Source organism: Orcinus orca, chromosome 5, assembly GCF_937001465.1.
Source record: "Orcinus orca chromosome 5, mOrcOrc1.1, whole genome shotgun sequence".
Classification (NCBI taxonomy): domain Eukaryota; kingdom Metazoa; phylum Chordata; class Mammalia; order Artiodactyla; family Delphinidae; genus Orcinus; species Orcinus orca.
In genome coordinates this window covers 76,836,914-76,864,083 of record NC_064563.1, presented here as the reverse complement: position 1 = coordinate 76,864,083, position 27,170 = coordinate 76,836,914, and the positions used below count along the sequence as shown (strand labels likewise).

The 27,170-nt window shown below is 36.1% G+C and overlaps 1 protein-coding gene across 21 annotated transcripts in view; it reads right to left on the bottom strand.

The window, feature by feature from the left end:
• Positions 1–2,629: 2,629 nt before the first annotated feature.
• Positions 2,630–27,170, bottom strand: part of DLG1 (discs large MAGUK scaffold protein 1) — a 285,338-nt gene continuing 260,797 nt past the window's right edge. For all 21 annotated transcript variants that reach the window (XM_049709658.1, XM_004278774.4, XM_004278775.4 and 18 more), the window contains 3 exons: positions 15,806–15,915; positions 5,414–5,505; positions 2,630–4,476 (listed from right to left, as the gene is read on the bottom strand). In XM_049709658.1, the coding sequence (XP_049565615.1) occupies positions 4,370–4,476; positions 5,414–5,505; positions 15,806–15,915 (309 nt within the window). In that variant the 3' untranslated portion in view covers positions 2,630–4,369. The remainder of the gene's footprint in view (positions 4,477–5,413; positions 5,506–15,805; positions 15,916–27,170) is intronic.

Sequence of the window (27,170 nt, the reverse complement as noted above, 5' to 3'; positions counted from 1 at the left end):
AGATGTGAGAATGGCTTATGAAATCTTGATGTCTTCCAGTTCCATGTTTAAGGCTGAGTTACGGTAGGTCACAATCACAGCATCTTTGACAAAGAGTAGGAATCCTTAGAAGAAGAGATGCGTTAACAAGATTATAGAGACTGAAATGTAAATAATTTCTTAACTAAAAGTCTGTCAAAATTTCTCTATAGGGATAAAGAATGGTGCACCATATTCTTCTTTCTCACTCTTCTGCAACCATAAACACACTCCAGAGCAAGAGGAAGAACAGATGTTGAGAGTCAAGTATCAGATGCTGTGATTGGTGTTTTGTACACACTGCTCTATTTAATCCTTATTAATAGTCCTGCAAGGTAGTCAATCAAATCTCATTTAAAATACGGCAAGGGACTTCCCTGGTGGTGCAGTGGTTAAGAATCCTCCTGCCAATGCAGGGGACACAGGTTCAAGCCCTGGTCCGGGAAGATCCCACATGCTGCGGAGCAACTAAGGCCGTGTGCCACAACTACTGAGCCTTCGCTCTAGAGCCCGCAAGCCACAACTTCTGAGCCTGCATGCCACAACTACTGAAGCCTGCGCACCGCAACGAAGAGTAGCCCCTGCTTGCTGCAACTAGAGAAAGCCCGCGCAGAGCAACGAAGACCCAACGCAGCCAAAAATAAATAAATAATATAATAAAATACGGCAAAATGAAGTCTCAAGTTAATCTATACAAGGGAAGTTGGAACAATTCCAGGCTTCTGATTCCAAGGAAAAGGGAATTAACTTTTAGGGTGCCCCCTTTATTTGTAATCTTACTGATTCTCAAAATATCTCTGTTTTACAGAGAAACAGAAAAAGGGATGACATGACTTGCCCAACTAACGTTACATAACCAGTAAGTGGTAAAGCTGGCATTCAAATCAAGTCATTCCATAGCCCACATTCTTCACATTATAGTACTCTGCTGCCAAAACCAACGAGAGCTATGTTGTGCAATTCTGGAGGGAGATCAATGGAATCTTCAACATTGGACTGAACCAGATAATCTAAATTTGGGTCAGAAAAGTGACATTTGTGTTTTTCCCTGATATCTTTCAAATCTGACCACCTCAATGAAATCTCTTAATTTCACTAATATTTACTTTCTTTCAGTCAATAATTCACATCCCGAGGGACTGAAGAGCCCACTAAATTCAGCTCACAGCAAGGGAGGAAAAGTAACTGGAATGGTAGAAAAACTACTGTTCCAGGAGCCAGGAGTTAAAGGCTCTAATCCTGGCTCTGTTCCTGGTTGCAGTGCAACTTTGATTAGGACACAGGGATCTCTGGGCTTCTGTTTCACCACCTGTAAATTAAGAGTATTCAAGGCAGAATCTTAGAAGGTAGCTGTTTAGTACTTTAGAAAACAAATTTTCCTCATTAGTAAAGTCCCCAAATTGCCAAGTTTGGAGTTTAAATACTGTGTGGTGGTTCAGCAGGTATTTGCTGACCAGAGTGTATTCTGCTAGAATGAGCCCCCCTTCAAGCTCGCTCCCATCATTTTTTGAAGAGCCCTGAGCAGATATGGAATAGGAAAGCAACCAAAGACGTGTAGTCACATTTAAGAGGCATTTTTATTTTTGCCGAATTAAGGGTATTAAGAAGCATATTAAAAATATGGAATATTTCATAAAACATTCAAAATAGTATTATTCCCTGTGTATTAGAACAGTGGACTTTTCCCCCTAATGAATAGTGTTCCATTTTTGGTTCTAAAGAGTTTCTTTCCTTGTATGTCACTATGACAGTGCTGGGCTGACTTGTTTCCCGAAACAGTCCTTCCAGCTGCGATGGGAATGACTTGCTCTGTGGGTCTGTCCTTACTTACTATGAGACTCTGGGTAAGGACCTTCATCTAAGTCTATCTTTATCTGTAAAGGGGCAGTAACATAACATAATTTAAGTCATAGTGCCTTCCACAGTAGGGGCTGAAAAATGAGGCAGCATAGTATATTAGAAAGAACTTGGGACAGAGAAACTTCGATACCAATACCCAGCACTGTCATTTACTAGCTAAGTAATCTTGGCCAAGAGATTCTGCTTAAGCCTTATAGTGCGGCCAGTAATTCTTATCTTCTTTTGAAAAATTAAATGATACTAAAGTGTCTGTTGCATAGTAGTACTAAACAATTAGTACTTTTATTAATAATTCTATACAATCTAGAAAGGTGCACAAAAGTATCTTCTTACAAAAAATCACTTAACAAGGACATTCAGAAAGCAATGTAATATACATTTTAACACATAAATGGTGTCATTTTATAACCTCTTGATATTTTACAACATTCGACCAGTAAATACTTCAAAATGGTTTATGCTGGGGTCCTGCTATAAGATGATTTCTGAGGCTCTTGAGATCATTTTACAATAGTTTTCTCCTAATCTATTTATTTTTGGAAACAACTTATTATATTAGCATGTAACAGCTGTGGTATATATTTCAATGTGTTAACATATTCAATTCCAAAACCTACAGAAGAAATATGATTAGGTTGCCTAATGATTCTTGAATTCAGTTTACAAATCATGTGATGCCCCAAACTGTTCCAAGAAAATGCTAGCTTGTAAAATAATTTTTTCTTTCAGAATACAAGACACATTTAACATACAGATTTTACAATAAAGTTTATTAGCTGTTCTCCTCTTTCTCATAAATGGAATGGATAATGTTGATAATTCTTTACAAACCAGTACTCATTTGTTTAAGAAACTGTAATGAGGAGGTTGTCAAAAACACATATTTAATAAACTCCAAAAAAGCAATGGGAAGCCAAACAGTATTATTAATATAAAAGACCAGAGAAATTGATTTCTGAAATTGTTATCTACTTTTCACTAAAATTTCTTAATTGCTCACCATGAAGATCTGTGCAACCCTACTGCAGAGCAGCTACAAGAGATGAAAGGTGTACAGTCTGAGGGGAAAACACTCATACACATGAGGTTTTTGCCTGTTTGCCTATTAATGAAAGGAGAACTGGAAAGAGGTGGAGACCAAATCCAAACCCAATGACAAGAACAACGGGAACAACACCCAACACCCCCCGAAAAAAAAAAACCCACAAAAAACCAACCAGGAACCATTTGAAAACTTTTATAGAAAAGAGGAGAACATGCCCATGTTTTTATGTATAACCTAATTTCCCTAAGGGCTTCTTTCCACAACCACCATCCTCCTGTTTTCACTTCACACGATTAAGGAAGATAAAGTCCAATCAATTAATATTTAACTTAAAACCAAACCAAGAGAGTAGGTGGCAAAAGAAAAAAAATATATTTTAAATATACATATATATGTTTGTGTGTGTGCAACTATGTAAAGAAAATAATTCCCATAGTTACAGAGTTTAAAGAAAGTTATATATATATTTATATATATATATTTTATTATAACAAAATAGTCAGTTATTGTGGGTAAAATATTCATTAAAATCTGACCCCTAAGAATGCATTTAAAATTTTAGACTATGAATTGGACTCCTTTCCCACTGCCATAATGATTACATCATCACTGTAATGTCTGTTTTGTATTTATCTCTATGAAATTTTCTCAACCTTATGTGTAAAAGGTAAACTCCCCTAGCACCTAAACATGGCCTCAATTCAGAAAATGTGATGATCATTATGTATGAACTTTTGTAAGACACTATAAATAGTGTTGCACAAGTAGATTAAAAACATTTAGACATTGTTATTCCTAGCAAATCTACTGGGAGGAAAAAAAAAAACTTCAAACAATAAAAGACTTTAAGAAGATATGAATATCCCTTGTGAAATTATTAAAGTTAACTCAGATATTAATTTTGAAATTAAAAAACATATTTTCCTTATTTGTCTGTAATGAAATATTTGCTTTGATAACAGAAGTCAATTGAGAAAAGGACTTGAGAGCTAATATGTTGGCCAAACCATGCTATTAAAGTTAAGCGTGCATTGTTGCTCAAAGTTTACTAAATCATTGATTAAAACCACTTTTCTTTCATTTATATTGAAATTTGGAAAGAATGTATATAAAGCTTCTCTGAAAATCTCTTAAAGTTACTTTCCCTTAAACATTAAGGAATTTTACCACAATTTCCCCGTCTCCCCAAATCCTATTAATAGCTGGTCAGGCCATTCCATCTTCATTTGTGAAAAATGGCCACAAACCAATAGTGAGATAAAATAATACAGATGTTACAACTTGAAGGAGACACTAAGATGTCAAAAATAAGTGCAACTGCAGACCATGATGAGTGGGATATGATTCAACATGGAAGAAGTATTGAAGACAGACTCCAGAAGGAAAGGGCAAAGAAGTGTCAGAGAAAATGAGACTGGAAAAGAGAAACAGAGAAAACATCAGTCCTCATAACTTTTCTTTTGCTGGAACCCAGATGTAAGGACCAGACTGTTCTTCTATGATCTGCTTCACTTGGTTGTAAATGTCTTCCAGCGTATCTCCCTGTATAATAGCTGTAATGATAGAAACAAAATCAGAAACCTCCATTAAAATTGTCTATCTTCACCATTACAATTGTTGGTAAGACAGCAGAAGCTATATCTTAGAAATACTCATTCAGGAAGAGATACCATCTATGTATTGTTTGCTTAGAAAGGGCTCATTTCATGAATTTTCTTATTTTTAAAATAGAAAAAAATTTATTTTAAAAATTTATCAGAAAGCAAGATTTGGTGATTTTTTACTTTGTTTTGTGTATTTGGGAAATAGACACTGAAGTAATTAGAGGCAAAAGAGCATTTGTCTGCAACTTACTCTTAAATGTTTCAGCAAAATTATAAATGTGGTAAAATGTTAACATTTGTGGAATACAGGTATATGAGAATTGCTGGTACTATTCTTGTGATTTTTCTGTAAGTCTGAAATTATTAAAAATCCTTAAAAACACACACACACACACACACACACACACACACATGCGTTACAACACCATGACACTTAATGGTACTTAATATGAACACCAAATATAAGCTAATCATTATTTCAAACAAACAATAAACAACAACAAAAACCTATCCAAAGATACCTAAGGAATAATTTAAAGAATAAAATGAATTTGGGAATTGCTACCTATTCTTCTCTTTTTAAACAAATAGTATCTTAAAATAGAATAAAATTTATAAAGAATAAGAGAAAAGTCAGTTTCACTGAAGAAGTCAAGTCTGAATGTTTTCCTCTGTACACGCTATCCTCATCGACAACCTAAGAAACACTAAATTTCAAGATTCCTCATCACTGCAACCTAGATTAGATGAATTATTCTGGAACTTAAGCACTTATTATTACTACTGGTAAATGTGGGCATAGTTCAAAATCCATTTCAATGGGTGAGTTCATATGGCTCCAAAGCAAAATTCTACCATAAAGGGCACTGCTACACATCATGCCAACCTGTGAAATGTTCAGTAAATTCTTGTTCCAGTTTCATGGCTCTCTCAAACGTCTTTCTGGCTTGTTCTTCCGTCAGACGCTTATTCATTTCCCTATACAAATAAATTTAGAAATTAGTAATTACTACATTATAATACTTTTGAAAAAGGATGACAAAGGAGAGAAGATATATAAAATCATGAAAAGTTGAGCTCTGTTGAGAATCTTAATGTCATTAAAAACTACATCCAGTCACTGACTATGTAGCTTTTTACTTGGAATGACAGAAGGGTTTCAACACATTTTTGCATTAGTTCAAGACAGCCAAAAAAACTAAGCATTAATTTGACAGTTTTGACTTCGATGAAAATTTCATATTAAAATATGACTTACAGATCTACTTACCAATTTATAGATAGTAAAGGGGATACATGAACACATTAAATAATACCATGAGAAGGCAATCAGCAAAATATAGTCTGGGGAAAATTGCAGAATAAATGAGTTGGTTTCTTCAACAAATAAACAGAAAAAAGAGAAAGATATGAAGGGAGAATCTGTAGATCAAAAGACTTAACAACCAACTGTCACAAACAGACCTTGTTTGGAACTTGATTCAAACAAATTGAAAAAATTAAACAAAACTTATGAATCAAGAAAACATGAACTGATGATATCAAGGAATTACTGTTTTAGTGTGACATAGTGATTTTTTTTCTTCTTTATGCTTGTTCATATTGCTTGGACCTTCTACAATGTGTACGTATTTTTTTTATACAGCAGGTTCTTATTAGTTATCCATTTTATACATATCAATGTATATATGTTTTAGTGTGACATCACAGTGATGTTTTTTAATAAAGAATTTTATCTTTCAAATATATACAAAGATGTACGGATGAGATTATATAATGTCTGCGGTTTGTTTCAAAATAATCTGGAGTGGAGAGGTAAGGAGGTGGGGGGATAGATGAAACGAGATTGGTCACAGTTGATAATTAATGTTACAGCTGGATGATGGATAAATGGAAGTTTGCTCCCAACTTAAGAGGGAAAGCTTTCAATGTTTCATCATCAAATATGATGTTTGCTTTGGTATTTTGTAGACGACCTTCATCAGATTAAGGAAATTCCCTTCTATTCATAGTTTACAAGATATTTTTGTCATGAATAGATGTTAATTTTATCAAATGCTTTTTCTGCATTTATTAAAATGATCATTTTTTTTAATACTAAAAGCTGGTTTTTTTTTTTTGGCTGTGCCGTGCGGCTTGCGGAATCTTAGCTCCTCAACCAGGGACTGAACTTGGGCCATCACAGTGAAAGTCCCGAGTCCTAACCACTGGACTGCCAGGGAATTCCCCGTAAAATCTGTTAATGCGGTACACTACACTGATTTTTTAAAAAATTGAAGTATAGTTGATTTACCATGTTGTTAGTTTCAGGTGTACAGCAAAGTGTTTCTGTTATATACATATCTATTCTTTTCATATATATATATTCTTTTTCAGATTCTCTTCCATTATAAGTTATACAAGATACTGAATATAGTTCCCTGTGCTATATAGTAGGTCCTTGGTGTTTATCCATTTTATGTATAGTAGTGTATATCTGTTAATCCCAAACTCCTACTTCATCCCTCCCCGTCCCCTTTGGTAATCACGTTTGTTTTCTATGTCTGCGAGTCTTACACTACACTGATCTTTAAAAATTACTTTAAAAATTGTGGTAAAATATACACAATATAAAAGTTACCATTTTAGCCATTTTAAAGTATACACTTCAGTGGCATTAGTACCTATGCAAGCATCACCACCATCCATCCCTATAATTCATTTCATCTGGTAAAACCAAAACTCTATACCTATTAAAAATAACTCTGCACTCTTGCCTCCCCCTGGCCCCTGGCAACCATCATTCTTTCTGTCTCTATAATTCTGACTACTCTAGGTGCCTCATATAAGTGGAATCATACAGTATTTGTCTTTTTGTGACTGGCTTACTTCACTTAGCATAATGTCTGCAAGGTTCATCCATGTTGTAACACATTGCAGAATTTCCTTCCTTTGTGTGCATATACTATATTTTGCTTAACCATTCATCTGTCCATGGACATTGAGTTTCTTCCATGTTTCAGCTATTGTGAGTAATGATAACATGAACATGGGTGTACAAATATCTCTTTAAGACCTTGTTTTCAATACTTTTGGGGATATACTCAGAGGTGGAATTGCAGGATCATATAGTAATTATGATTTTTAGTATTTTGAGGAAGTGCCATAACTATTTTCCACAGCCACTGTACCATTTTACATTCCCACCAACAGTGCACAAGAATTCCAGTTTTTCCACATCCTTGGCAGCAATTATTTTCTGTTTTTTTGACAGTAGCCATCCTAATGGGTGTGAGGTGGTATGTCATTGTAGTTTTGATTTGCATTTCCCTAGTGATTAGTGATGATAGGTATCTATTCACGTGCTTATTGGCCATTTGTTTATCTTTTTTGGAGAAATGTCTGTTCAAGTCTTGTGTCCATTTTTGAATCAAGTTTTTTGTTGTTGTTGAGTTTTAGTTTTCTATATATTCTGGATATTAATCTGTTATCAGACATATGACTTACAGATACTTTCTCCCATTCTGTGGGTTGCCTTTTTATTCTGTGGATAGTGTCGTTTGATATAAAAAGTTTTAAAATATTCACAAAGTCTAACCTTCCTTTTTTTCTTTTGTTACCTGTGTCTTTGGTGCCATATCTATGAAATCATTGCCAAATCCAGTGTTACGAAGCTTTCGTCCTGTTTCCTTCTAAGAGTTTTATTTTCTTACATTTAGGTCCTTGATCCATTTTTAGTTGACTTTTGTATGTGGTGTTAGGTAAGGATCCAACTTCATTCTTCTGTATGTGGACATGCAGTTTTCCTAGCACCATTTGTTGAACAGACTGTCCTTTCCTCATTGAATGGTCTTGCATCCTTGTCAAAAATCAACTGACCATTTCTTCCCCCTGGTCTTTTATCTCTGTTTTTATGCCAGTACCACAGCATTCTGATTTCTGTAGTTTGCAATAAAATTTGAAATCAGGAAGTATAAGTCTTCCATTTTTTTGTTCGTTTTTAAAGATTGTTTTCGCTATTTGGGGGTTCCTCAAGATCCTATATGAATTTTAGTATGGATTTTTCTATTTTTGCAAAAATGTCACTGGGATTTTGATAGGCATTGCATTGAATGTGTAGGTCACTTTGGGTGGTACTGACATTTTAACAATATTAAGTGTTCCAATCCATGAACATGGAATGTGTTTCTACTTATTTATATCTTAATTTCTTTCAGCAATGTTCTATAGTTTTTTTTTTTTTTTTTTTTTTTTTTGTGGTACGTGGGCCTCTCACTGTTGTGGCCTCTCCCGTTGTGGAGCACAGGCTCCGGACGCGTAGGCTCAGTGGCCATGGCTCACGGGCCCAGCTGCTCCGCGTCATGTGGGATACTCCCAGACCGAACCCGTGTCCCCTGCATCGGCAGGCGGACTCTCAACCACTGCGCCACCAGGGAAGCCCTGTTCTACAGTTTTCATTGTACAAGTCTTTCACCTACTTGGTTAATTCCTAAGTATTTTATTCTTTTTGATGCTATTGTAAATAAAATTGTTTTTGTAACTTCCTTTTGAGACTGTTCATCGTTTATGTATGGAAATGTAACTGATTTTTGTATGTTGACTTTGCATACTTCTACTTTGCTGAATTTATTAGTTCTAATGGCTTTTGTGTGGAGTCTTTATGGTTTTCTACAGATAAGATCATATCATCTGCAAACAGAGATAATTTTGCTTCTTCCTTACCAATTTGGATGGCTTTTATTTTCTTGCTTAATTCCTCTGGATACAACTTCTAGTTCTACATTAAATAGAAGTGGTGAAAGCAGGCATCCTTGCCTTATTCCTGATCTTAGAAGAAAAGCCTTCAGTCTTTCACCATTGAGAATGATGTTTGCTGTCAGTTTTTCATAAATGGCTTTTATTATGTTGAGATAGTTTCCTTCTATTCTTATTTTGTTGAATGTTTTTATCATGAAAGGGTGCTGAATACTGTCAAATGCTTTTTCTACATCAGTTGATGATCATGTGATTTCCCCCTTCATTTTGTGGATGTGGTTTATTACAATGATCCATTTTCATATGTTGAAACATCCTTGCATTCCAGGAATAAATCCCACTTGCTCATGGTGTATAATTCTCTTAATATGTTGGTGAATTGTTTGCTAATATTTTGTTGAGGATTTTTACATCAATGTTAATAAGGGATATTGGTCTACAGTTTTCTTGTGGTTTTTTTTTTTTTTTTAAAGAAGATGTTGGGGGTAGGAGTTTATTAATTAATTTATTTTTGCCGTGTTGGGTCTTTGTTTCTGTGCCAGGGTTTTCTCTAGTTGTGGCAAGCGGGGCCACTCTTCATCGCAGTGCGTGGGCCTCTCACTATCGCAGCCTCTCTTGTTGCGGAGCACAGGCTCCAGACGCGCAGGCTCAGTAGTTGTGGCTCATGGGCCTAGTTGCTCTGCGGCATGTGGGATCCTCCCAGACCAGGGCTCAAACCTGTGTCCCCTGCATTAGCAGGCAGATCCTCAACCACTGCGCCACCAGGGAAGCCCTTCTTGTAGTTTCTTTGTATGGCTTTTGTATCAGGGTAATGCTGGTCACACAGAATGAGTTAGGAGGGATTGGCGTTAGTTCTTTTAAATGTTTGTTATAATTCACCAGGGAAGCCATCAGATCCAGAGCATTTCTTTGTTGGGAGTTTCTGACTACTGATTCAATTTTCTTAATATAGGGTGTATAAGTTATATGTATACAAAACTTACTATAGTTACAGGTATATTCAGATTTTCTATTTCTTTGTGATTTAGTCTTGGTAGGTTTTATGTTTCTAGCAATTTGTCCACCTAGGTTACCCATATTTTTGGTGCCCAATTGTTCATAATACTCTCAGAATCCTTTTTATTTCTGTATAATCAGTAGTAATGTCCCTACGTTCATTTCAGAGTTTAGTTTCAGTCTTATTTTGCCTTTGTCTGTCTGCCTAAAGGTTTGTCATTTTTCTTGATCTTTTTGAAGAATCAACTTTTGTGGCCTAACATATGGTCTCCCCTGGCAAATGTCCCATGTGCACTTAAGAACGTGTATTCTGTTATTACTGGCTAGAGTGTTCTGCATATGTCTGTTACGTCTATCTGGTTTATTGTGTTGTTTAAGCCCTCTATTTCCTTATGTATCTTCTGTCTGGTTGTTCTATCCATTATTTTGAGTGGTGTACTGAAGTCTCCAACTATTATTGTAGAGCTGTTTCTCCCTTCAATTGTGTCAGTTTTTCCTTCATATATTTTGATGATCTGTTATTAGGTACATAACTGTTTATGATTGTTATATCTTCTTGCCATACTGAAACTTTAATTAATATACAATGTCCTTCTTGTCATATATAACCTTTTTCAATTTAAAGTCTACTTTGTCTGATATTGGTATAGCTACTCCTGATCTCTTTTGGTTACTATTTGAATAGAATATCTCTTTTACTTTCTCAACTTGTTTGTGTCTTTGGATTGCATGTGTTTTATCCAGTCTGCCCATCTTTGTCTTTTGATTGGACAGTTTAGTCCACTTACATAAATTACTGGAAATAAGGACTTCCGTATGTGGTAATTCACTTCTCTCTTGCTGCTTTCAAAATTCTGTCTCTGTCTCTTGATAGTTTGATTAAAATGTGTTTCAATGTGGGTCTCTTTGACTTCATTTTATTTAAAGATTGTTGAGCTTTTTGGATGTTTATATTCATGTCTCTCATCAAGTTTGGGACGATTTCAGCCATTATTTTTTCAAATATTCTCTCTGCCTTTTCTCTCTTTCTTCTAATACTGGGACTCCCAGATGCATATGTTCTTCCGATTGATGGTATCTCACAGGTTCCTTAGGATCTGTTCACTTTTCTTCAGTCTTTTCTCTTTCTGTTCATAGCCTTGATAATTTCCATTCTTCAAGTTTGACGAATCTTTGTTCCTGCCTGCTCAAATCTGTGTTTGAATCCCTGTTTGAATGAAATTTTCATTCAAAAATTTGAATGAAAATTTTCATTTCAGTTTTTGTACTTTTCAGCTCCAGAATTTCCTTTTGGTTTCTTACCTCTTTATTGATGTTTCCATTTGGTTCACACATTGTTTCCTTGACTTTTTCCCACATCTTCTTTGAGTTTGCTGAGAAACTTTAAGACAGCTGTCTTAAAGTCTTTGTCTAGTATATCTGCCATTAGGTCTTTTTCAGGGACAGTTTCTATTGATTTATTTTTTTCCCTTTGAATAGGTAATACTTTCTTCTTTCTTTGTATGCCTTATAAATTTCTGTTGAATACTGGACATTGGAATCTTATAATGTGATAATGCTAGAGGTAAAATTCTCTTTCCTTTAGGGTTTTTTGTTTGTTTTAAATTGTTATAGGATGTCTCCATGCCAGGGATTAGCCTGAGGTATACACGTAAGGTCTTCTCAGATCTTTTCTGAGCCTGTGCCTTTCCCTGGGCATGTGTGTTGACTTTCTGAATACTCCTGTATATGTGAACGTCCTAGTCTGACTCCCAAATGGGAAAAAGAAAACGTGAAAGAGGGGGAAAAAAGGCACCAGCCCCTTAACTCTCTAGAAGTCACTTCAGCCTGAGAGGTGGGGCCCTGCAACAGTGGCAGTGGGGTTTGCAACAATGGCTTCCTGCTTCTGTGTCTGCACCTCCACAACTAGAAGCAGGAATCAGCTATCTGAGCACAGATTCCCCAGTGTTTGGAGGACAAGGTCCTTATTCCCCACCTTGGCTCCACAAACTTTATGTAAGCTGCTCAAGGAATGAGTGCATGGCTACCTGCTAGGGGGCTGAAGGTGGGGAAATGGGTAGTTGCTACCATGGTAAGAGGTGAAATAAATCAAATTTGACAGTTCAAACCATCCCCTAGAAGCTGCAAGCCTTCAATGAATTCCTGAGTTCCAAAATACAGTTGACCCTTGAACAATGTCAGGGTTAGGGGTGCCAACCAACCCTCCATGCAGTTGAAAATCCATGTATAACTCAACAGTCGGCCCTCCATATGCTTGGTTCCTCTGTATCCATGGTTCCGCATCCACAATCAACCGCAGATTGAGTAGTACTGAAATATTTACTACTGAAAAAAATCCATGTTTAAGTAGACCCATGCAGTTCAAACCTGTGATGTTCAAGGGTCAACATCAGACAGATTCTGCAAGTCCAACTGTTGTCTAGGTGGGGAGATAGATTCCTGGTGCTTCCTACTCCATCTTCTCTCTAGCTCTATCACTGATTAATCTTAAATGTTAACCTAGCCTTGCATTCCTTAAATAAACCCAACTTGGCTGTTGTATTTTATCTTATTAAAAAAATTGTTGGATTCAAATTGCTCATATTTTGGTAAGGATTTCTGTATCTATAGTCATGGTAAGACTGGTTTGTCACTTTCATTTCCTGTGAAATCTTCCACAGGTTTTGGTATTAAATTAATGCCCATAAAATTAGTTGAAGAATCTTTATAAGACTGGTATTATTTCTTAGCTTTTGATAGAATTCAGTAAGTCCTTTTGGCTCTTTTATTTGTGGGAAGGCTTTTCATAACAAAGTCAAGTTCTTTAGGAGTACAGGTCTAGATTTTCTATTTCTTTTTTTCCTTTTCTATTTCTTCAGATTTTTTTAAAGCATAACTTTCAAACATAGAACAGAAATATCATAAATATATATCTTGATGAGTTTGCAGCAACTTACGCTTACCTGTATATCTGGTACCTAGACTGAGATAGAGAACATTACATCAGCACCTAAGTATCTGGGTGTCTTCACTCCAGTCACCAACCTACTCTCAAAGAGTAACCTCTATTTGATTTCTATAAGCAATGATTAAATTTGGGATCATGGAGTATATATACTTTTAGGTCTGAATTTTTTTTTACTCAAATTATGTTTGTGAGATTCTTCTATCTATACTTTTGTGTGTAGTTGGAGATTGCTCATTTTCATTACTGTAGAATATTTCATTTTGTGTGAATATGTCATATTTATGTAGGCTTTGATGGGTATTTGGATAGTTTCAAGTTCTTAGTTATTTAGTATAGTATTTCCAACTAATCTAGTACATTTCTTTGGTAAACATACGTAAAATTTCTGTTGAGAATATATCTAGGAATGAGACTTTTGGGTTCTAAGTTATGTGTATGTTCAGCTTTAGGAGATACTGTAAACAAGTTTACCAATGTGGATGTACCAATTTACACTCCTATCAGTGTTATGAGCTTCAGTTTTTCCACATCCTTGCCAACATTTGGTATTTTTTCATTTTAGCTATTTTAGTATAACATATGACCTTGTGGTTTTAACTTGCATTTCCATGATTAAGCATTATCTAAAATGTTTATTAACTATTTGGATCCTCTTGTGAAGTGTCTAAGTCCTTTGCTCATTCTTCTACTGGGTTGCCTGTGTTAACATTTTTAATGTCCACTGGATGTTTAGTGATATTCCCATTTTCATTCTTGATGTTATTTATGCCTTTAAAATTTTCTTTCCTTGATATTTCTTAATAGTTTTTTCAAAGAAAACATTTTTGATTTGTTAATCCTCTCTACCATATGTTTGTTTTCTAGGCTACTACATCCTCCAAATTTATTTACTTGACAATTTTGTTACCATTGAGTTCAAAACATTTATTAACTTATGGAGTGACTTATTCTTTGATCCACAGAATTTCCAAATATTTGGGGATTTTCCAGTGATCTTTTAATTATTCATTTCTACTCTAATTTCATCATGCTCAGAGATATTTGTTTTTAATCATTTGAAATCTGTGGCTTAGCATATAATTAGTTTTGGTAATTATTTTAAGTGCACTTGAAATCAAGCTGTAACTTTTGCAGATGTTGAGTGCAGTGGTCTATGTATGTCAGTTAGGTAAAGTTTCTAATTTGTGTTGTTGTATATCCTTATTTATTTTTTTATTTGTCTGTTTTCTTATTCTATTACTTTGTGATTCTTTTGTTACGTTCGCCCACTATGACTGTAGAATTATTATTTTTCCTATATAGCTGTTAATTTGTGCTTTAGATATTTTGAGACTGTGCTACTAAAAGTGCAAAACAAATGTATAAATATATCTTCGTAATGGAGTGAACCTTTAACTTCTATGAATGTTCCTCTTTATCTCTAGTAATACTTCTTACCTTAGAGTATACTTTGAAAGTAGTACAAACCAGCTGAATTTATTTACTGTTTGTATGGTATATCCCTTTTTTCTATTCTCTTTCAGCCCTTCCATAGACTAATAATTAAGGTATGTCTTATGAAAGCAACATATAATTGATGGGTTTTATAGCACACTATCCCAAAATATGGTACCTTGGCTTGAAGGAATTTGAAAAATGACAGGTACAGGAAGGACTCTCTGACCTTCCCCTGAAGCAGGTCAGTAAGACCCTCCTGTGAGAGGTGACCTCCCTATACCTGAAGAAAAGGACCATCCTTATCTCTGATGATGGAGGGAAGCTGAGAAGAATTTGAATGAACAAGCCTTACTAAGTTTCCATTAGTTTACTACCCTTAAGTCATATCGTCTGGTCTTATCACATTTTCCCATCACTCTCCCCTCATCTAACCTAGTATAAAAATGTTCAGGTTTAACCATTTCTTTGGGTTTTCATTTTCTTATGAAGGGTCCTATGTCATGTAAAACTTAAATAAATTTGCATGCTTTTCTCTTGTTCATCTGTCTTTTGTTACAGAGGCCCAGCTGAGAACCTGGAGGAATAGAAGGTAAAGATTCTTTTCCTTTTCTACAAAAGCAACATATAGTTATTTATTTCTCATTCCTCTATTCTGCCAATTTTTGTATTTTAATTGGACCATTTAGTCTAGAATTTAATTAATGAAACATTTGGGTTAATTTATACTATCTTACTATCTGTATCCTTTTGCCCCACCTATACTATGTTTCTATTTGCTCATTCCTCTCTTCTTTTAATATTTATTTAAATTCTATTTTTTGTCCTCTATTAGGTAAATATTTATGCATTATTTTATTCTCTTAATGGTTACCCAGAGCTGCACTGCCCAATTAAGTAGGTACTGGACACCTGTGACTATTTAAACTTAAAAATTCTAACATATGTTACTTTATACTTTAGTATATTAACGTTGATGATTATGATAGTTAATATCGAGTGCTTATTTAATCCTCACAACAACCCTCTGAGTGGATATACTATTATTACCTGCATTTTACAGATAAAGGAATTGAGATGCAAGAAGGGTAAGTAAATTACCCAATCTAATAAGTAACAGAGACTGGATTTGTACTTAGAGGCTGTGCCTTAGGCATTTACACTTACATGATATTTTCCATGGATTTGGGTTTAATAAAAATGGAGATTGGGTAAAGTTGTGCAATCTGTAATCTCTTTATGGCATTTCCAGACACATCGAGGATACAGTGTTTGCCCTAAAACAGAGGGAATAGGGAAGAAAAACAAGTGAACCAAGTATTTTCAACTATATCAAAGGTACATTTCCTACAAGTACAAAATTGAATTATGATGTTTGGATCCTGTTCACTTTAAGCAAACTTGTCATTTCTGTTATGAAGACAATGAATAATGACTATGGATAACTGGTTTTCCATTCTCAAATATTACATTTAAAAAGGAATGAAAATACAGTTCCCTTACTCCTAGCTTTCACAGATCAGTAATCTCTCAAAACGGCAACCAATATGGGGTTCCTATCTTTTACTTCGCTGAGAAAGGGCACTAAAAAATACCCTAAGCTACCATCTTACCACAACCATCATTTCATAAAAGAATATATGATCAGGGCTTCCCTGGTGGCGCAGTGGTTGAGAGTCCGCCTGCCGATGCAGGGGACAAGGGTTCGTGCCCCGGTCTGGGAAGATCCCACATGCCGCGGAGTGGCTGGGCCTGTGAGCCATGGCCGCTGAGCCTGCGCGTCCGGAGCCTGTGCTCCGCAACGGGAGAGGCCACAACAGTGAGAGGCCCGTGTACCACAAAAACACACAAAAAAAACAAACAAAAAAACAAACAAAGAAAGAATATATGATCAAACAAGAATGTAAAAGTGTAGGATAAAGGCGAATCTTTAAAACTGAATAAATTTAAATTTATAAAACCTCACTACCACTCTCTGTTCTATTTTTCATCTTACTGGTGACCAGTAAAAACTTTATCACAAACTGAAGCATTTGGAGACCCCAATTCTGAATTTAAGACACTTTCCTGACATGCTTAAATTCACTGCCAAAGGCCATTAAGATTTTTAGTAAAGATGAGCATTTCCATGTTAAATAGGGTAGTACTTCTAATTTATCAAACAGATTTTATTATAACTTTTAAAGTCAGGTCTACCCCATAATGCGTCTTGTAATCTAAGGGCTTGAATCCACCCGAATGAATGATAATTTCAACTCAGTAGGACTATTTAAAATAAAAAAATTAATATTTTATGAATATTTCAAACATATAGAAGGTAAATAACATATATACATGTACCCACCACCTCCTTTTAGTAGATATTACTATTTTACCTGATTGCTTAGAAATTTTAAAAAACTTTACATTGAAACATTAACATTCTATCTTGTTTGCTTTATTTTACCTCCCTGTATATATATGTACACAATAGTTTAACAGTAAATTGCAAACATAAAACTTCTTTACCCCTTATTTCCTAAACACAATGACATCTCTTAAATAACCACAGTATAATTTCAGTTGGTCATCTAGTATCCTTTACTGCAAAAGGAAAAAAAGTATTCTTGCTCTAGGGTCCAATCCAGGACCACACATTGCATTTAGTTGTATTGTCTCTTTAGCCTCTGTCAATCTGGCACAGTTCTTTAGTCTTTGTCTTTCATGATCTTGATATTTTTCAAGAGTACAGAACATTTTTTTTCATAGAATATGCCTCAACCTGGGTTTGCCTGAAGTTTCCCATCAGATGGCAGGATACACATTTTTGGTAGGAATACCACAGAAGTGATGTTGCATCCTTCTCAGTCCATCATATCAGGAAGCATAAGATGTCTACTAGTGATGTTAATTTTGATCACTTTTTAAAGGTTTTTGTCTGCCAGGTTTAGATTACTATTTTCCTTTTGTAGCTGATAAGTATTTGGGGCAAGGATATGTTGAAACTATGTAAATATCCTGTTTCTCATCAGGTATTGATTCACTCATTAATTTTAGCATACACTGATGATTCTTGCCTGAAACAATTATTATCATGGTGGTTGTCAAGAGAGCTCTCCTAATTCCATCATTCCTTCTAACCTTATTAGTAGACATTCTAATAATGTAAGGTAAATCTTTCCCTTCTATCTACTTATTTATTCATTCATATATTTATTTATACCATTATACCATTATGGACTCTTGGATTCTTGTTCTCTGTTATAATCAGTTATTATCATTTATTTTAATATTCCAATTATGCCAGACTTGGCCACTGTGGGGCCTTACAGGTTGGTTTCAGTGTCTTTTTGACATATTTGTATCATTCTTTAAGCACTTCCTTAGTTTTCTGACAGAGCAAAATGTTCTAGGCTCATCTTGTACTTTCCCAGTGGAATCAGCCGTTATTCTAATGAGTTCTGGACCTTTTTAATGGAGAATAGTATTTAGAAGCCAAGATCTAGACACTAGATATTCTCATTGTTTATTGACGAGTCATCATTTTTAGGCCTCCTTTGTGGACAGAGCAAGAAAACATATATACACATTTATATTTCTATATCTGTATTAAGATGCATGGGTTTATATTCATATCTCTAATTCCAATCCAATTACCACAGAGTTTATTCTACCCTCTCCCCTTTCCATATTTCTAAAATCCCTTCTTTGACAGTGAGAAATCTAGCTCCCATCAATTGTCAATATATTAATTTATTTGCTCAACTCTAAAATATACCTTAAAGTAGTTTCAGATCTATTAACCCATACCACTCTAATTAGAGTTCAATATTTGTTCATAGGCTTTCTGTCTTTAGCCTGTCTTCAAGGATTATTGGGATTAAGACTTCTCCCCTCCCTTCCTCTCTTCAATGAAGTTATTTGAAAATTAATTTAAAAATAACTATTTGAAACAGTTAGACTAGGTTTAGTCTGCTTATATATCATTCTGCTTTCCCCTCATCTTCTTTTTGTTTTTTTAATATACAAAATGTTAACACAGTTCTAAAGTCAAAATTATACAAAAAGGTATACTTGGAGAAATGCTGCACCTCCATCCCTTCTACCTCAATCCCAATCTCCCATCCTTTCCACTCCTCCCTCGTAGGTAACTGATCTCAGATTTGATTGATCATTTTTATATCTTATTTTTGTGTGAATTGTGTATTTATTTCTTTTGTCCATTTTCTAATAGATTCTGGTCTCTATTCGCTCAATTTTTAAGAGTTTTTAATATTCGGGAGTATCAGCCCTTTTCTCGAAGATTTTTTGTCAGTTGTTTTTTGACATTGGTAATGGTGTTTTCTCTTAGTTTTAGGAAAAGTTTTTTTGTCAAGCAAAAGTCTTTTTGTTTTCATGTGTTCAGAAGTTGTCAGTCTTTTACTGCATCTGAATTTTGATTCATGGTTAAAAAAACTTCCCTATGCCCAGGTTATATTTTCTTCTGTCAATTGTGTATGGTGTGAATTTTTGTGTATGGTGTGAAGTATGGTTCTTTTATTTATTTATTTGGTTGCACTGGGTCTTAGTTGCAGCACCTGGGCTCCTTAGTTGTGGCATGCGAACTCTTAGTTGCGGCATGCATGTGGGATCTAGTTCCCTGACCAGGGATTGAACCCAGATCTCCTGCATTGGGAGCATGGAGTCTTACCCACTGTGCCATCAGGGAAGTCCCCCAGAAGTATGGTTCTAATTTACCTTTTCTCCAGTTGTTCCAGCACTATTTACTTAAAAGCCCATTATTAAAAGCCCCTGTGATATGAGATTGCACCTTTGTCATATACTATATTTTCATATGAATTTGGGTCTTCCTGGATTCTCTTTTCTATTCTACTCGTCTTTTTGTCCTATTCATGGGTCATTAACACACTGTTTTAATTAAAAAGTCTTAATAGTATTCTTTAATATCTGGTAGGGCTGGAATCTCTTGCAGCTTTTCTTTTTGTGTGGTCCTGGCTTCTCTTATGAACTTCAATTCATCTAACCCCATAAAAAAGCTGGTAGTTATTTTTACCGGGATTGTGCTCATATATAAATCAGCTTAGACAGAACTGGCAGCTTTACAATGTTGAATTGTCATAGCTAAGAACAAGGGATGTCTTTACATTTGATCAAGTCTAATATTCTGTCTTTCAGGAGTGTTTTACAGATTTCTTCATGTAAGTCTGCATATTTCTCATTAAGTCTACTAAGTATTTTACATGCTATTTCTTACATTATAAATGGGGTTTTCTCTATAATAATCTTCTGATTACTGTTCATGTAAAAGAAAGCTATTAATTTCTGCATATTAATTTTATATGCTACCTTACTCTAGCTTTTTGTCTTTGATTTTATAAGTCTTTAATTTTATAATAAATTTATATTTTACAAAATAAATTTTATAATAAATTTTGTACGGTTTCTAGGTTACTATATTATCTGAAAACAGAGATAGTTTTATTTCTTTTCCAATTCTTATGCCTCTGATTGATTTGTATTGTATAATAGCATTGACTAGTACCTTGAGTAGTAGTAGAGATAATGGACATCCTTGCCTTGCTCCTATCATAATGGCACTGCCTCAATGTTTCTCCCATTAAGGATTTCGATCTGTCCCTCTCAATCTTTTTCTTTTTTCTCTTTAAAAAAATAACAACAATCTCTGTATTTTTGAGATTTCCCCCTCCCAGTAGAGGTACTGGATTTTACCAAATGCTTTTCAGGCATCTGTGAATATATGATTTTTCTCTTTAGATCTGTTAACGTGGTAGATTACATTAATGGATTTCCTAATATTGAGCTGACTTTAAATACCTTTAATCCCATTTGGTCATGGTATATCATTTTTGCAATGTGGTACTGGATTCTGTTTATTAAAATATTTAACACTTTTGTATTAATATTTATCAGTGATACTGATCTATAATTTTCACTGTCTTCATCAGGTTTAGATATCAATATTAGACTTGCTTCATAAAAAGAATGCTCTTGAACAGTACTTATGGAGCTTTAGGATGATCTAACCTTTCAAGATTTATTAGAATTCCCCCATGAAGTCATCTGGGCCTGATGTTTTTTGTGGCATAGTTTCTTGATAACTTGCTCTATTTCTTCTAAAAATTTCTTCTTCTATAGAAATCTTTCCATCTCTAATAGGTCAATTTTGGTAAACTGTATTTTTCTAGGAAATTATCCATCTCAACCAAGTTTAAAATTTTATTTATATAAAGATATGCAATACAGTCTTTTATGATTTCATAATATTTCAATGGTTATGCCCTCTTGTCATTTCCTGTGTCTAGTGTTTGTGATTTTCCCCTTAAAAAAAATCAGGTTAGCTAGTAGTTTGTCTATTGTGTTATTTCTTTCTAGATCTTCTGCTTTTCTATTCTCCACCTTAATTTCTTACAAAAATCCATTTTATTATTTTTATTATAAAGAATATGTATGCAAGTGACAAAAATCTTAAGTAGTTCAGAAAGCATATAATGTTAAAGATACAAGTTCTGTTTTCCCCCAAAGCACTAGGAGGAATGTCAGTTAAAAGAAAAAAAGGCTTAGTTAAGGCATAACTGATATACAATAAACTGCAGATATTGAAAGTATACAATTTGGTTAAGTTTTGACAGTGTGTATATACCTTGAAATCATCACCATAATCAAAATAATAAATGTATCAGTCACTCCCCAGTTTCATGCCTCTTTGTAACCTCTCCTTCCTGTCCTTCTCCAAGCAACCACTAGTCTGCTTTTTGTTACTATAGATTTGTATGAAATTTCTAAAACTTTATATAAGTACAGTTATTCAGTATGTAGTTTACTGTCTGGCTCCTTTCACTTAGCATAACTACTTTGGGATTCATCCATGTTGTTGTGTAACATCAACAATTTATTACTTTTTATTGCTGAGTAGTAGTCCATTACATGAATATACCACACTTTGTTTATCCATTCACCAGATGAGGGACATCTGGGTTATTTCCAGTTTTTGCCCATTATAAATAAAGCTGTTACAAATATTCATGTTAAGTCTCTGTATGGACATATGATTTCTTTCCTCCTATCTCTGTCAAAACTTGGTAATGGTCAGTTTAAAAAAACTTAGCCATTCCAATGGGTATGTAGTGGCTCTTCATTAAGGTTTCAATCTGCATTTACCTAATGAATGACTGTGTTGAGTATCTTTTCACGTGTTTATTGGCCATTTTTATATCTTCCTTCGAGAAATGTCTTTTCAAATCCTTTGTTCATTTAAAAATAGGGTTGTCTTTATTATTGTGATGAAAGAGTTCTCTACATATTCTAGATACAAATCTTTTATGAAATATATGATGTGAAAATATTTTCCTAGTATATGGCTTGTCTTTTTATTCACCTAACAGTACTTTTTTCTTTTTCCCCCAAGAGCAGAAGTTTTAATCTTGATGAAGTCCAATTTATCATTTTTTTTCTTTTATAGATCGTGCTTTTGGTATATTATCTTAGGAATCACTGCCAAACCCAAAGTCATGAAGATTTTTCCTATGTTTATAGTTCTAGGATTCAGATTTAGGATCTATTTTGAGTTAATTTCTGTGTATGGTATGAGGCGTGGCTAGTCAACGTGGCTTGTTCCATCACCATTTGTTGAAAGAATATCCCTTTCTCCACTGAATTGCCTTTGCACCTTTGACCACAGCTGTCCATATATATGTGGGTCCATTTAAGGATTCTCTAGTATGTTACACTGATCTACCTTTTTTTTTTTTTTTTTGCGGTACGTGGGCCTCTCACCATTGTGGCCTCTCCTGCTGTGGAGCAGAGGCTCCGGACGCGCAGGCTCAGCGGCCATGGCTCATGAGCCCAGCCACTCCGCGGCATGTGGGATCCTCCCGGACCAGGGCACAAACCCTGTGAACCGCAACGAAGTAGTAGTGTCCCCTGCATCGGCAGGCAGACTCTCAACCACTGTGCCACCAGGGAAGCCCTGATCTACCTATCTTCATGCCAATATCTTTATGCATACCATCTTGATTAACTGTATTTTTATAAATTTCAAAATGAAGTAGTGTGAGTCCTTCAGCTTCGTTCTTTTTCAAAGTTGTTTTGGCTATTTTAGATCTTTTGCATTTCCATATGAACTTTAGTATTATTATCATGTCAATTTCCACAAAAAGAGCTCCTGGGATTTTTGATTGGGGTTGTACTGAGCCTAAAGTGCAAGTGAGCAAAACTGATATCTAAACAACACTGAGCCTTTCAATCCATGAGCGTCGTGCATCTCTCCATTTATTTAGGTCTTCTTTAATTCTCTCAGCAATGCTTTGTGGTTTTTAGTGTACTGATCTGCAAATTTTTTTGGTCAGATTTATCTCTAAGTATTTAATATTTTTTTAATGCTACTACAAATAATGTTTTTTAAAATTTCAATTTGGTCTAGTATATAGAAATACAATTGATTTTTGTATATTGATCAATACTGTATCCTTTGATCTTGCTAAACTTATTTACTAGTTCTAGTAGCATTTTTTTTTCTTTTTGTAGATTCTATCAGATTTTTTACATAGACAATCATGTTGTCTGCAAATAAGGACAATTCTACTTCTTCCTTTCCAATCTGGATGACTTTGATTTCTCTCTCTTGTCTTACTGCACTGGCTAGGACCTCTAGTACAATGCTGAAAACAAGTGGTGAGAGTGGGTATCCTTGACATGTTTCTGATTTTAGGGGGAAAACACTGAGCTTCTTTTATCATTAAGTATGATGATAGGTGTAGGATTTTTAGAATATTATTTATCAGTTTGAGAAAGTTCTTTTCTATTCCCAGTTTGCGGAGAGTTTAATCAAGAATGGATGTTGGGGAACTTCTCTGGTGGTGCAGTGGTTAAGAATCTGCCTGCCAATGCAGGGGACACAGGTTTGATCCATGGTCCAGAAGATCCCATATGCTGTGAAGCAACTAAGCCTGTGCATCACAACTACTCAGCCTGTGCTCTAGAGCCCGTGAGCCACAACTACTGAAGCCCATGTGCCACAACTACTGAAGCCTGCGTGCTCCAGGGCCCATGTCCTGCAACTACTGAGCCTGCGTGCTGAAACTACTGAAGCCTGCGCGCCTAGAGCCCGCTCTCCGCAACAAGAAAAGCCACCGCAGTGAGAAGCCTGTGCACTGCAACGAAGAGTAGCTCCCACTTGCCGCAACTAGAGAAAGCCCGCGCACAGCAACGAACACATAATGCAGCCAAAAAAAAAAAAAAAGGATGTTGGATTCTGTCAAAGCTTCTCCTAAACTATGGATATAATCATATGGTTTTCCTTTTTTAGTTTAATATGGTGAGGTAAACTGACTGCTTTCTCATGTTAAAATTTACCTGGAATTCACTGGATAAACCCTAACTTGGTGGTTATATTATCTCTTTTATATTGTTAGATCAAATTTGTAAAAATTTTGTTTAGAAATTCTGCATCTATGTTCACAGAAATTGGTCTGTAGTTTTTTTGGTAATGTGTAGTCAGGTTTTGAAATCTAGGTAATGCTGGACTCAGAATAAATTGGGAAGCACTCCCTCTTTTTAGATTTTATGGTAGAAAATGGGTATTATTTCTTCCTTAAGTGTTTGGTAAAATTTATTAGTGAAGCCATCTGGGCCTGGAGTTTTCTTTGTGGAAAGAAAGTTTTCTTTGTGGAAATTTTTAAATACAAATCAATTTCTTTAACAGATGTAGGGCTATTCAAATTATCTATTTCTTCTTGAGCTTAAGTAGTTTATTCCTTTCAAGGAATTTATCCTTTTCATCTAAATTGTTGAACTCAGTGGTATAAAGTTGTTACTAATTTCTGACTTTTCTTTAAATATTTGTAGATTTTGTTATTTCTCTCATTCCTGATTTTGGTAATTTGTGTCTTCTCTCCTTTTTTCTGACCAGTCTGGTTAAAGGTTTATCAATAACTTTGATCTTCTCAAAGGACAAGTTTTGGTTTCATCGATTTTATCTATTGCTTTTGTTTTCTTATTAGTTTCCTCTCTGATCTTCATTTTCTTCCTTCTGCTTACCACATAATTTCTGCTTTTATTTATATCATGTTCTTCCTTTATCTTTTTCTAGTACTTTACACTAGGGATTTGGTTTATTTATTCTCATTCATAAAAAAAAATTATTTATTTAATTTTATTTTTGGCTGCGTTGGGTCTTCGTTGTTGCATGTGGGCTTTCTCTAGTTGTGGTGAGTGGGGGCTACTCTTCGTTGCGGCACGCGGGCTTCTCATTGTGGTGGCTTCTCTTGTTGCAGAGCACGGGCTCTAGGCACGTGGGCTTCAGTGGTTGCAGTGCGCAGGCTCGGCAGTTGTGGTGCATGGGCTTAGTTGTTCTGCAGCATGTGGGATCTTCCCCAACCAGAGCTCAAACCTGTATCCTCTGCATTGGCAGGCGGATTCTTAACACTGTGCCACCAGGGAAATCCCTATTCGCATTCATTTTTCTTTGGAAAAGTTCTTAAGGCTATGAATTTTCCTTTGATCAGTGTTTTAAATGTATCCCATGGATTCTGATATGTACTACTTTCATTTTTAAGAAATTCTGTAATTTCATTTTGTATTTTCTCCTTCACTTAAGAGTTAAGAGGTGGCTTTAAATTTTCTAACTGGGAGAGAGACTGGCCAAGATGGCAGAGTAGAAAGACCCTGAGCTCACCTCCTCTCATGAGCACACCAAAATCACAACTACCTGCAGAACGACCATGTATGAAAAAGATCAGAACTTACCAGGAAAGATCTACAACTAAACACATAGAGAAGGAATGACAACAAGACAGGTAGGAGGGGTGTACTTGTGATATAATCAAGTTGCATACCCCTGGATGGGTGACCCATTAACTGGAGAATAATTATATTACAGAGGTTCTTCCACAGGAATGAGAGTTCTGAGCCCCTGGGGACCCTGCACCAGGAAGACAAGTCTCCACAGCATTTGGTTCTGAAGGCCAGTGGAGATCAATTTTGTGAGTCCCAAAGGACTGGGGGAAATAGAGACTTCACTATTAAAGGGTGCACACAGAATCTCACATGCACCAGCACCCAGGGCAAAAGCAGTAATCTGATGGAAGCGTGGGCTGACCTACCTGCTGGTCTTGGAGAATCTCCTGGAGAGGTGGGGTGGCTGCCACTCACCCTGGGGACACAGACACTGGTGGCAGCCACACGTGGGAGTTTTCTACCACGTGGACACTGGTGTGGGTGGTCGTCATAGTGGGATCCTCCTTATGGCTCATTAGTGCCAAGAACTGGCCCCACCTAACAGCCTGTAGGTGCCAGTGCTGTGATGCCTCAGGCCAAACAACTAACTGGGTGGGAATACATCTCCACCTATCAGCAGACAGGTTGCCTAAAGACTTCCTGAACCCACAGTCACCTCTAGACATGCCCCTGCCCAAGAGAGGGCCATGACCCAGCTACATCTACCAGTGGAAAGGCACCAGCTCTGCCTTCCAGGAAGCCTGAACTAGCCTCTAGACCAGCTTCACCCACCAGGAGGCAGACACCAGGTGCAAGAAAACCATAATCCTGCAGCCTGCGGACCCAGCCTGCCCACAGAAGGCCAACAGAAGCTTTGGGACTCCCCGGACAGTGTGACCAACTGTATGAGGAACCGCTCTGCCACCAGTGATCTGACACCAGCTCTGGGATCCCATGGCCCTGCAGCCAGACTCCAGGACCTGGCTTTGCCTGCTAGTAGTCTGGCACTAACCCCACAGGACCTGGCTTCACCCAACAGTGGGTGGACAACAACCCCACAGTCTTTTGGGCCCTAACTCTGCCCATCAGTGAGCTCGCATAAGCCCTGAGGCATCCTGGGGTTCTGCAGTCACCCACTGTGTGACCAGGCCATGCTAACCAACAGCCAGCGGCCAGCAGTACAAGGCAGGGCCTGGCAACTAACCGGGCTAGGGGCCAACCAAGCCTACCACACTGCCCACATAGTCAGCCTCTCACAACAGAATGACCCCCCTTCATAGGGGGATCACCTGAAACATGTATCTTGGGTGACGAGATGGGAGTGTGCTGCTGGGACACATAGGGCATCTCTTACAGAAGGCCGCTTGTCCAAGGCTGGGAAATGTAACCAACCTACCAGACACATAAAAATACAAATAGCAACTTAGATAAAATGAGGTGGCAGAGAAACATGTTCCAGACAAAGGAACAAGATAAAACCCCAGAAGAAGAACTAAGTGAAGTGGAGATAGGCAATCAACCCAAGAAAGAATTCAAGGTAATGATTGTAAAGATGATTAAAGAACTTGGGAGAAGAATGGATGCACAGAGTGAGCAGGTAGAAGTGTTTTTTTTTTTTTTGGCTGCTCTGTGCAGCTTGTGGGATCTTAGTTCCCCAAGCAGGGATTGAACCTGTGCCCTCTGCAGTGGTGTGGAGTGCTAACTGCTGGACCATCTGGGAATTTCCAAATTAGAAGTTTTAAACAAAGAGTTAGAGAATATAAAGAACAACCAAACAGAGATGAAGAATACAATAACTAAAATGAAAAGTACACTAGAA